The sequence below is a fragment of the Sinocyclocheilus anshuiensis genome, unplaced genomic scaffold (assembly GCF_001515605.1).
Source record: "Sinocyclocheilus anshuiensis isolate Anshui unplaced genomic scaffold, SAMN03320099.WGS_v1.1 scaffold874, whole genome shotgun sequence".
Lineage (NCBI taxonomy): Eukaryota > Metazoa > Chordata > Actinopteri > Cypriniformes > Cyprinidae > Sinocyclocheilus > Sinocyclocheilus anshuiensis.
This window is the reverse complement of record NW_015538065.1, coordinates 696,306-708,394: the sequence shown is the minus strand read 5'-3', so window position 1 is coordinate 708,394 and position 12,089 is coordinate 696,306. Positions and strand designations below refer to the sequence as shown.

The window sequence follows — 12,089 nt, the reverse complement described above, 5'->3', positions numbered from 1 at the left end:
ATATATATATATATATATATATATATATATATATATATATATATATATATATATAGACGCATGAGATGGATGCTTTTTTTGTATTTCTTAAACAACAATCATCATTGTCCTCACTTTCAATTTTTACATTCTTCAGGTGCTGGAGGAATATAAGCGGAAGTACAATGAGGTTTTGGAGCGACTGAATGAACGAAATGGGCAATATCAGAAGCTGCAGGGACTTCTCGACTCACTACGGATGCACACGCTGGGAACGGGAGAGAAAGATCCCATTTCCCACCCTTTCACTACAGGTCAGGGGGGAAAAAAGCAATGGGTAGAAACAAGTATAATGGTTCCTTATTTAAACAAAACAAATTATTGTAATCATCTATTTTACCCTGCATAAGTTAAATCAGGTCGAGAGTTCTTTATCCCACTGAGACCAAAATTGTTCAGATGTGATCAACTGTTGTAAAGCACAGAATATGAAAAATCTTTGCAATTATTGTCATCAGGTTTGGTCAAACCGCATAGCAGTCCTTCATTCCTGGCAACAGAAGGTGACAGGTTCTTCTCACTGGGACCAGAAAACGCTAAAACTTCCTTCCAGTTCAGCACACCCACCCGAGACAGCCCAATCTTTTATCAAGAAAAACTAAGTTTGACATGAGTTTCACTAGGATGCTCGTTTCTTTCACTTATGAATTCTGATTTCAGTTCTAACGGCCAAATATAGTTGTTTCTGTTTAGTTCTTTATGTTCTTTCAAGTTGGTTATTTATTGATAAAGCCGTTACAGTTTAAAGAAGGTGTTATGCTGTAAATACTCGCAACACATTTCCACTAATGTAAACTGTGCAAAATAACTCATAATTAAAATATGTGAAAAACTCTACGTAAATGATGTTTATCACCTGTAGGACCTGCCAAACTGATCAGAGTAAAAAAAAAAAAAAAAACAATTTATTTTTTCATTTTCACAACCCAAATATGAAAGACTGCAGCACAATCGTAACAATGACACCCATCAACAAACAAGTGGAAAATTAAAAAAGGGAAATGATTTGAAAAAAATATATATATGTACAGAGATTTCCTGTCCTCACAAACAGGAACAGAACAGAATATATACAAACTGGAAAAACACTACCCTCATTGATCTCAGTGTTCTCACTGTACGTCCTCTCTCTGGGTTTTCATTCACTTTGTGGTTTGTAAGTAACAAAGGCTGCACTTTGGCTTTTCATCACCTGTCTTTTCCCATTGACTATAAGGAGCAAGGGAGAGTCCACACGTATACTTCGGAAGTCATATGACTGTATAGGGAGAAGCAAAGAAGAAACATAAAAACATCGTATTTATTACACCTATTGTAATGCAAAAAATAAGCACTTTAAATTTACAATTGGGTTATTATAACTGTAGCCACAGATAACAGCTGCAAACACATTTGCTCGATTGTGTAAATATGTACAGTACACTACTGTTCAAAAGTTTGTGGTCAAGAAGTAAATATATTTTCAAAGAATTTAAGTATGCATTAAATTGATCAAAATACTGTTCTTTTGGACTTTCTATTCACTAAAGAATCCTGAAAAAAAAATAAAGTACCATGTTGTGACAAACTATTAGGCAGCAAAACAGATTTCAACATTGATAATAAGAAATGTATCTTCAGCACCAAATCAGCATATTAGCATGATTTCTGAAAGATCATGTGACACTGAAGACTGGAGTAATTATGCTAAAAATTCAAGGAATAAATTACATTTTAAAACATAAAAAAGAAAACAGTTTATTTGAAATTGTAATAATATGTCACAATATTACCGTTTTTTTTTTACTGTACTTTTGATTAAATAAATGCAGCCTTGGTGAGCATAAGGGATTTCCTTGGAAAACATTTTTAAAATCTTAATGACCCCAAAATTTGGAATGGTAGTGTAAGCGGAGATATAAAACTTTAAAGTATAATGAAAAGTTGTTTTTACAAACCTTATCTTTATGTGTTACGCTGTGCCGTTTAACCTGTGGTTCAGGAATGACTACAGTATCCCCTATTAAAACACCCCAGCTGTCTGCTGTATTGTACACCATGACTACACAACATTTCTCATCACTGTCCACCATGCCAAATGTGCTGCAAGACAAAAACAAGAAAACCATTTTAAAAATAAAAACAATACAATCAGCAACCATTTAGATATATCCAGTAACCTTCTAGTTTTCTTAGTAAATATTTATAGAGGTTGTTAATGCGGCAGAGGCATTTAAACTCACAAGGCCATACGGCCCTCTGAGGCCAGGCTGAAGACCACTTTTCCTAGCGCTGCCACCCCACCGTTGTGGCCATGAGTGAGAGAGGATAAGCTGCGGGGTTCAAGGCTCCCCACGCGGCCTGAGGGAGCCCGGAACTGAGGGGAGGAGCACGGGCCCAAAGCGGAGGTACTGAGTGAGGAGAGCATGTTGCGAAGACGCCGAGCTTTTACTTTTCCCTGAAACACAGAGAGAGTGGGGTTAATATGATTTCTTATGGACCTCCAGAATATTGTTTTGACTGCACTCTACTTCCATCTCCTGGAAACAACCCAAAATATCAAACAAACAACCTTTCGATGGGATTTTACACAATCAACAGAACTAAATAAAGCTCTGTGCTGCTATCAAATGTATTTAGCCAATGTTTTTTTTCAATAAAATAATCATATACACTGTAACATCTTTGTTTCCAAATGCCAAAAAAATAAAATCAAGATGTGGTGTTAATTTAACACACTTTTGTAAAACCAGACGGTCAATTCACAGTGAAAGAGTCCAATTATGTAAATAATATGATTTACACACTGCAGATTTTGATCATCATTATCCGCACCTGACAGCGATTGGCTGCCACCCTCCATTTTTCACTTGACGTTTGAGAAAGTTGAGTAAACATTCTCAGATGCTCTCGACACTTCTGTTGTCAATAGCTCGGCTCCCATAGAAATAAACTGAAAATGCCTGTTCCACGCTAGTGTAAACCGCAAAAGTTACAATGTCATTGTTCATTTCTCTCACCTTATTCTCCATTAACATTGTAACCTGGTCTAGGTAATTTAGCAGCTGTTTTTCTCTCTCCCGAGCATCTTCCCAGCAAGGATCCAGAGCTGCAGCACGGCTGTATCCATCCAGAGCTGAGCTGTGCATCTCCTCATACTGAAACAACTGGTGACAGAAAGGATATATATATATATCAAAGTGGATAAGATGCTGGTTTTACGGTGACACATTTGCTGGTGCACACCCACCAGTTTGAAAAAGCAACTGAAAGAATTGTTACCGTAGCTCTGTTGAAGTGGAGGTCAGGATTCATTGAGGATGCTTTGTCGATTTTCTCCTGTAAATATGCACAGATAAAATTATAAGGAAAAAAGACGACAACCAGCTTTGGCGAATTAATATTAAACATACGAATGTTTGGATGATACATGAGTGAGACAAAGAGGAAATACTCACAGCCTGTGCATAGGCACTGAGGGCTTGTTGAGAGAGCTGTGGGTTTTGTCCACTGGTAAAAAACATGGAGATATATGCGTTCCCTAAAATATCTGTTGGGTCAAAGCAAATCAGTATAAAATAATTTATTCCAATTTTCTTTTCAATATACCAACATTATAAATGCTGTTAGGAAACAAGCTGTGTTCTGATCGACAGCATGGATATCTGTTGGAGTTCACTTCACTTGACAAAAGCATTCATTTGGATTAAATTTCACTTAAAAATCATAGTTCACCTGAAATGGAAAATTCAGTTATCATTTACTCACCCTCATGTCGTTTCAAAACTGACTGACTTTCTAAGATGATCAATTTTGAAGAATGTTATAAACAGTTTCAAATTCCAGTTTACTTCCACTGTATGGACAGAAAATACAATGAGAACCAAAATGTCTTGGTTACCAACATTCTTCAAAATATCTTCTATGTTCCATGGAACAAAGAAAGTCATATAGGTTTGGAAAGACATGAGGGCAATTAATTAATCACAGAATTTCTATTTTTTGAAGAACTATCCCTTTAAAATAGCGGAATAAACTTCATTTTGGTCCAAATACATTTTACAGGATATTCCACTAGGAACACACCTAATGTGTCCTTTTCTGCAATAGCTGTGTAATATACTCACACCACGAAGTCCCATCAGTGACATCGAGTTGCACGGCCTGCCTGGCCAGCTCCACGCTCTCCAGAATGCGTTTGCTCTGCTCCTGTGCATCTTCTTCTGGTGGCAGCTGTCGCAGCACCATAGACAGGCTTCTCAGAGACACTTTATTCTTACTCTGGATGAAGATGAGACACCAAGAGTTCATCTCTGAGCTTCATGAGCAGTACCATATCAAAAGAGACAGACATCCTAAAAGATATTGGATCTCATTCACTGTTATTTGCATGAATTATTGCTTATATGTTATGTGTATTATTTCTTTTCACAACTTCTGACTAAAAATTCTGCCTAATTCATAATTTCATCACTCTTCAGCAAACATAATGCTCTTTAAAATCAAGCTCTCACCTGAGCGCATGCAGCAAGAGCCTGTGCCTTCCTCAAAACCAGTTCAAACATAAACATCTTTTGTACAGACCTCTCATTACAACTGTTATACAGAGAAACCTAGCAGCTTGAGCTATATTGTATATGATGAAATATATTTAAGATAAAGTCAAATTTCATCTTAACATGGTAATAGGCGATTATAATATTGATTATACCACGGTTATGCACATTTAATGAATGAGACTAGGGCTGCACGATAAATCGAAATGGAATCGAGATCGCGATTCGACAGAAGCTGTGATTGTCATGCGTATCTTTCAGTGAAGCACGGTTCTGTGATCAGCAGTAAATCTCCATCCAAAGGCCAGAGGGCGCTCTCGCGCTGAAACTCCAAATACGCATCGCAGTAGAAACCAAGGAAATGCCTATCGCTGCAGCTGAATAAACAGAAGATTCAACTGCTTTCATTGATTCAACGTGACTAATAAACACACGACTACGGCAATATACGGTTTATCGGAGTTCTTATTATTATAATTTTCATTCAAATAAAGTATATTTATATTGCAATGCCTTTATCACTGCTTAAATACTATGAAATATGTTGCGTGCCTTATTCTGTGTAAGAAGCCACATCATCTCACAGAAGGATTTATTTCAAACACTCGACTGACGTTATGAAGTGAGTTTGGAGTAAAAATATTTCAAATCCGAACGTTGTTACTGAAAATGCTTTTTCTGCATTGTGATCCTCTTTTATCACAGTACAGTAATACAATCTTTCATAGACGTTCGTTTAAACTCAATAGATATAAACAATGTATTGTTCATGCATTTGACTTCTAGGTTTGTATAATAAGTTGCTCAAGCAAGTGGCAGCACATTTAAACACAGCATATAGCCTATACATTTCTTACATTAAAAGTAGGCTATCGCAAACATTTTAAATGAAAACTCATCACTGACAGAAACAGTCGGCTCTCGTGCCTTTTCTTTTGCATTTAAATCTTTATTACAAGCAATCCCGCGGGTCTTAAAGAACTTTATTTTTCTCCTCCACAAGTGCATGTTGCCTTGTTTATCTAAAAGTGCCACAAAGCCACGTGTTGAAACACAGTAGACTTTAATTCTATCCATTTATTATGAAATTACTACATTTCCGTGTCAATTTATGTTCATTTTTACCGTGAACAGTGCGCTGTCACTTTAATTCAGAAAAAACAGCACTTGTTTATATGAGGATGTGTTGTTAATTATGTTGAATGTCATCAAGTGAGATTTGATATATATACATATATGTAGGGCTGCACGATAAATTGAAATGGAATCGAGATCGCGATTTGACAGAAGCTGCGATTGTCTTGCGTATCTTTCAGTGAAGCACGGTTCTGTGATCAGCAGTAAATCTTCATCCAAAGGCCAGAGGGCGCTCTCGTGCTGAAACTCCAAATGCGCCTCGCAGAAGAAACCCAGTAAATGCCTATCGCTGCAGCTGAATAAACAGAAGATTCAACTGCTTTCATTGATTCAACGTGACTAATAAACACACGACTACGGCAATATACGGTTTATCTGAGTATTTATTATTATAATTTTCATTAAAATAAAGTATATTTATAATGCAATGCCTTTATCACTGCTTAGAATACTATGAAATATGCTGCGTGCCTTATTCTGTGTAAGAAGCCACATCATCTCACAGAAGGATTTATTTCAAACACTCGACTGACGTTATGAAGTGAGTTTGGAGTAAAAATATGTTATTAAATGTGGTATTTTCGCATGCTTTCAGATGGAGCAGCATTTACTTCACAGAGCCGTAGTTCACTGAGAAGCTATGCAAACAGCTGTCATTATCGCGAACGATTTCTTTGATTTCATAATCGCTCAATAAAATCGTCTGCGATTTTTTTGCGTAACTTGTCAGTGAACTACGGCTCTGTGTACTGCTCCATGCTCCATCTGAAAGCACGTGATGATGATTGACTGCTGATTACAGAACCGGCATTACTAACGCATGACAATTCTGTGTAGTAAATTCTGCTCCATCTGAAAGCACGTGATGATGATTGACTGCTGATTACAGAACCGGCATTACTAACAAATTGCGCATGACAATCGCATTCGATTAATCGTGCAGCCCTAAATGAGACCCATTGTTCTTGGCTATAATAAAGACTCACCTGCTGTAGTGCACCTGTGAAGCAGGTCTTGGCCGCTGTCAGGTCTCCTTTTTTCCAGTACTGCTCTCCCAGAGTGTTCCAGCCCTCAACCAAACCTGGTTCCAGTTTAACAGCCCGGGACAGACACTCCTCTGCAGTCTGACTGAACCCCGGAGCAACGTTCAGACACCGACCCCGTTGCAGCAGGAACTGAGCGCTGTGTTTGTACAAATCTGTTGAAAGTATATAATTAATAAAATAATACCAATACTCTTGTGGCATTTTTAATGGTGCTGAGACAATAATAAAGTATTCTGGTGTATTTTCTATCAACATATTTTTAAATGAATTGTCAGAATACATTTTATAAAACATTAAAATTTCTTCGCCATAAAAATTTGTGGAACACAAAGAAATCCCCACCTTCTTTTTCTTCCAGTCCCTTAAGTGTCTTCGCCATTTCTTGAGCAACATCATTCTGCTTCCTACCAGCATCTTCAACACCGTGCGTCTCAAAGTAATGGTCCCTAAAGGAGTAAAGATCATCTACCAGCTCCTGCGACAGAAACATGCTATTATTAAACAACTGCACATTTGATCTTTCTCAAAACTCAAAGAGATTTCTTGCATTAAAGCAATAGTTCAGCCAAAAATAAGTTATTTTATCATTTCATCCCCAGTCAGCACTCACTTGCATTGCATCCTTTTTAATAAAATGAAAGCAAATGGTGACTGAGGTCTCTTTTTGCATTTGCATAAAAAAAGAAAGTTAAAGAGATTCTACTTTACTGCTGCTTTCAAAAACTTACAATTGTACCTACATCTTCTTTGAAAATGTCAGTAGTAACTGCAGTGAAGGCAACAACTCTAGCTATGAGAATAAAGTTGTGGCATAATAGTGTCATAAAACACGAGATGACAAATTATGAAAGCTTCTTACGCTGTTTAAAGAAGAACTCAAATGTGTTTATTATAGTTTTACAGTACAATAAGTGTCTCTTGCAGTGAGAGGTGAATGATGGGTAAAACAAGCATTACACGACATAATGGAAAGCACATTAGGTTAACACGATCAGGCTACACTGCGCAGAGTTTAATAAAAGACATTCAGATGCTACTTGTTCTAGAAAGCCGTTTGTTCTCCGTTGTTACAATGTGTATCAGTTGTTATAGTGACAGGCGCTGCAGCAGCCATGTGTACATTATACACCATCGACAACATCTGGGTGCTGTATATTTATTTTTACCTCACCAAAAGACAGAGGGAAATGAAAGAGTGAGTTCAAACCTTTAACACTTGCAAGTCATCTTTGTCTGTTGTTTTCTGCTCCCCATCATCAACCTCGGCCATCTTTAACATGTAAAGCAGGACCCGAGCGAGCGTGATAAACACAGACGAGTGTGTTTGGGCGCCTCCTGTTGGTCAGGAGACGAACTGTTTTTTTGACCAAATGTTTACTTTGTGACACAAAATCTTGGTAGAAGGAAACTATTTTGGACATTGGCAAATCTGTTATCCATTTTGTAGTATTATTTATACCCTAAAATATTTTTACACTTACTACAGGAAATCACAGCAAAGCACCTGTTTGGAAAACGTCAATAAGAAAGTGATTTTTAATTTTTACGTTTTTTTTTTTGTATGCAACCATCTCAAACCAACAAATAAATAAACCAATCTTTGCAGAAAACGAAGTGTTTGAGAGAGGCAGGGCATAGAGGACCTACAATAATGTACAGTATTTGAAAAATAATGTGTTTTTTGAACATTAAAGCATGTCAACATATTCTGTTACACCAAATACGCCAAATAATGATCTTTAAAAAAGCATCATATGACCCCTTTAACAGGTTTAAGGTGACTTGTTTTTATATGTCAGGTGGGACAGCTGCTAAAAGAGGGTCGTCTGGAGTTCATAATCGGGGGTCAGGTGATGCATGATGAAGCAGTGACCGATGTAGATGATGCCATTCTTCAACTCACAGGTGCGTGAGCTGTATCTTTACAAATACAGTACCATAGTGCTGAATGATTACCATATTTATGTAACATGTTATTTACACATTACTTTAAATGATGCTATGTTAAATAGTGTTAACATGTTGCATGTAGTTATAGATCTTCTTATCTCCCTCTCTTTCTCTCTCTCTCTTCTTCTGGCTTGTAGAGGGACACGGCTTCTTGTATGAGACTTTTGGTGTTCGGCCACGTTTCGGATGGCATATTGATCCGTTTGGTGCATCAGCCACCACCCCGGTCCTCTTTGCACTTGCGGGGTTTGACGCTCACCTCATCTCTCGCATCGACTACGACCTTAAAGATGACATGCAGAAAAACAAGGTTGTGCTTTTGCATCATTGGTTTGGTAAAACACATTTATAATACAGCTGTGCATGTGAGGTTTTTGGAATAAATGCTGCTTACATTATGATTGGTACATGTAATAATATTACATCTGTATTTGCAGAAATTGCAGTTTGTGTGGAGAGGTTCACCATCCTTAAAGGAAAAACAAGAGATATTCACACACACTATGGACCAGTTCAGTTACTGCACACCATCGTATCTCCCCTTCTCTAACAGGTGACGCCCAGTAACTTTTTTTATTATTATAATTTTTTTTAAATTTATTTTGTAACACCTCAATTGTGATTTTTGTTTAGCATGATTCACACACACTATGGACCAGTTCAGTTACTGCACACCATCGTATCTCTTCTTCTCTAATAGGTGACGCCCAGTAACTTTTTTTATTATTCTAAAAAAAATTTTTTTATTTTGTAACACCTCAATTGTGATTTTTGTTTAGCATGAAGATCTAGAAAGTTCTATTAATTTATACACTATTATTCAGCATTTTGGGGTCAGTAAGATTAATATTATTCTTAACAAGGATGCATTAATTGATCAAAAGTGACTGTAAAGACATTTATAATGTTCCCAAAGAAAGCTGTTTTTTTAACTTTCTATTCATCGAAGTAAAATTCAGAAATAAATTACTATTTTAAATATATTAAAGCAAAAAAAGTTTTTAAGTTATAATATTTCATAATATTACATTTTTCACTGTAATTTTGAGTAAATAAATGTAGCCTTGGTGAGCATAAGACTTCTTTCAAAATATTAAATATTCTTACCATCCCCAAACTTTTGTTATAAACAAACTTTTATATATATATATATTTAAAAAAAGTTTAAATTTTTCTATGTAAAAACAAAAAGCATTAGAACAAAAAAAAAATGTGTGAGCATGCTGTTATATTGATGGTAATTGTGCCCAGGTCTGGGTTTTACTGGAATGGTGTCGCTCTGTTTCCGGACCCTCCTAAGGATGGCATATACCCCAACATGAGTCTGCCAGTGACCAAAGAAACTGTAGAGCTTTACGCACAGACCATGGTGGACAACATCAAACAGAGGGCCCAGTGGTTCAGAACCAGTCATATTCTCTGGCCTTGGGTCAGTTCAGCTCCATCATACCACAGGCCAACACATACAGTACAGTATTTCTTTTATATATTCACTAACTCATACAGTATTACAAGGGTATGTTGTATTTACAGGGTTGTGACAAGCAGTTCTTCAATGCATCAGTGCAGTTTATGAACATGGATGTTTTAATGAACTACATTAACACACACAGTGACAAGTATGGAGTTGCAGTTCAGTATGCCACGCTACAGGAATATTTCCAGACAGTGCACCAAACAAATCTGTCCTGGGATGTGAGAGGAAACCAAGACTTCCTTCCTTACTCAACAGGTTTACAATTTGGATATTATAGCTACTTCTATAATTGTGAACAACACTTTTCATATTCTGTGATGATACACTACACTTTGTGTTTTATTTGTTTCCGGACCCTCCTAAGGATGGCATATACCCCAACATGAGTCTGCCAGTGACCAAAGAAACTGTAGAGCTTTACGCACAGACCATGGTGGACAACATCAAACAGAGGGCCCAGTGGTTCAGAACCAGTCATATTCTCTGGCCTTGGGTCAGTTCAGCTCCATCATACCACAGGCCAACACATACAGTACAGTATTTCTTTTATATATTCACTAACTCATACAGTATTACAAGGGTATGTTGTATTTACAGGGTTGTGACAAGCAGTTCTTCAATGCATCAGTGCAGTTTATGAACATGGATGTTTTAATGAACTACATTAACACACACAGTGACAAGTATGGAGTTGCAGTTCAGTATGCCACGCTACAGGACTATTTCCAGACAGTGCACCAAACAAATCTGTCCTGGGATGTGAGAGAAAACCAAGACTTCCTTCCTTACTCAACAGGTTTACAATTTGGATATTATAGCTACTTCTATAATTGTGATGAACACTTTTCATATTCTGTGATGATACACTACACTTTGTGTTTTATTACCATGCATTAAATTGCAAAAGAATATTTAACGCTGCTGTGTGAGTGTTTCTAATATAATGGCTAAGACAGTGACAGTGACATTTTTCTCTCTTCTGGCCAATGTAATCAATTTCTCACCCCCCTTTTTAGAAATGCTAATGTGGATTCTGAGAACCCTGGAAATGTCAAAAGTGTCCATTAGTGTTTCTCTGCATTTCTGAAAAACAAATGGTCCTGAAAAGTCATTCATCCTCATTTTCCAGAACCGTTTCAGGCATGGACGGGGTTCTATGGGTCCAGAAATGTTCTGAAAGGAGTAGCTAGACGAGCGAGTTCCCTCCTGTATGCAGCAGAGTCTCTCTTCACTAGATACAGTATCAGCTACCCAGATGGTCCAGTTCAGAGAGAATGGGCTCTAGACAAACTCAAGGCCCTGCGATGGGCTGTCTCAGAGGTGCCTGGTTTTAAACATCTGTTTATGCCACTACCATTTCCTTTTGAGCAGCATGGAATTTACGATTTAATTTTATTTAGTTGCAATGATGAAAAATGTAATTCATTAATGTTTATCTAAATCTTTCTCTCATGAACTTTCTCTTATGATTCAGGCCCAAATCAAACATGACCCTGCTAAGGCAGTAATAATTTGTGTATGACTAGAAATCGACTGGTCATTATCTCATCTGATTTGCACCAGGTTCAGCACCACGATGGCATCACGGGGACAGAATCCCCTAAAGTGGCTGATATGTACATGAAGCATCTCATGCAAGGCATGATGGGAGCTGAGGAGCTCTTGGCAGCCATATTCTTACTTCCACAAACCCTTGAACTTTCCAACGACATCCATCACACGCCCCAAACCAGATCCACCACAGTGAAGACCGGTACATTTCTTTATTTATATTCTCTGAATCTTTCTTCTCAGCACGTGGATCTATATTCTCTGTTCAGATCTGATCTTTTCCTGTTAATTGAGCAGTGAAATGTGAAATGCATGATATTTATATTTGATTTAAAAAATAAATAAATAAATAAA

At 37.2% G+C, this 12,089-nt stretch overlaps 3 protein-coding genes across 3 annotated transcripts in view; 2 read left to right on the top strand and 1 right to left on the bottom strand.

The window, feature by feature from the left end:
• Positions 1 to 878, top strand: part of LOC107683567 (E3 ubiquitin-protein ligase CCNB1IP1-like) — an 8,906-nt gene extending 8,028 nt beyond the window's left edge. The window contains exons 5-6 of the mRNA XM_016479643.1: positions 137 to 293; positions 498 to 878. Coding sequence (XP_016335129.1) covers positions 137 to 293; positions 498 to 652 — 312 coding nt within the window. The 3' untranslated portion in view covers positions 653 to 878. The remainder of the gene's footprint in view (positions 1 to 136; positions 294 to 497) is intronic.
• Positions 879 to 903: 25 nt separating this feature from the next.
• On the bottom strand, positions 904 to 8,054 carry ttc5 (tetratricopeptide repeat domain 5). Its single transcript, XM_016479660.1, has 10 exons — positions 7,965 to 8,054; positions 7,100 to 7,232; positions 6,698 to 6,909; positions 4,146 to 4,299; positions 3,477 to 3,568; positions 3,301 to 3,357; positions 3,039 to 3,185; positions 2,262 to 2,476; positions 1,977 to 2,121; positions 904 to 1,297 (listed from the first exon to the last, which is right to left on the bottom strand). The coding sequence occupies exons 1-10, from the start codon at positions 8,034 to 8,036 to the stop codon at positions 1,178 to 1,180; spliced, it is 1,347 nt and encodes a 448-aa protein (XP_016335146.1). The 5' UTR covers positions 8,037 to 8,054; the 3' UTR covers positions 904 to 1,177.
• Positions 8,055 to 8,559: 505 nt separating this feature from the next.
• The window catches only part of man2b2 (mannosidase, alpha, class 2B, member 2), a 10,079-nt gene continuing 6,549 nt past the window's right edge, over positions 8,560 to 12,089 (top strand). Inside the window, exons 1-7 of the mRNA XM_016479580.1 lie at positions 8,560 to 8,662; positions 8,845 to 9,017; positions 9,145 to 9,260; positions 9,959 to 10,136; positions 10,241 to 10,439; positions 11,314 to 11,504; positions 11,748 to 11,937. Coding sequence (XP_016335066.1) covers positions 8,611 to 8,662; positions 8,845 to 9,017; positions 9,145 to 9,260; positions 9,959 to 10,136; positions 10,241 to 10,439; positions 11,314 to 11,504; positions 11,748 to 11,937 — 1,099 coding nt within the window. The 5' untranslated portion in view covers positions 8,560 to 8,610. The remainder of the gene's footprint in view (positions 8,663 to 8,844; positions 9,018 to 9,144; positions 9,261 to 9,958; positions 10,137 to 10,240; positions 10,440 to 11,313; positions 11,505 to 11,747; positions 11,938 to 12,089) is intronic.

Coding starts and splice junctions, on each gene's coding strand:
- ttc5 (XM_016479660.1), bottom strand. CDS start 8,036: ATGTTAAAGATGGCCGAGGTTGATGATGGGGAGCAGAAAACAACAGAC. Junction 7,233..7,964: donor ATGACTTGCAAGTGTTAAAG/GTTTGAACTCAC, acceptor TTTCTGTCGCAG/GAGCTGGTAGATGATCTTTA. Junction 2,122..2,261: donor TCAGAGGGCCGTATGGCCTT/GTGAGTTTAAAT, acceptor TTTGTCTTGCAG/CACATTTGGCATGGTGGACA.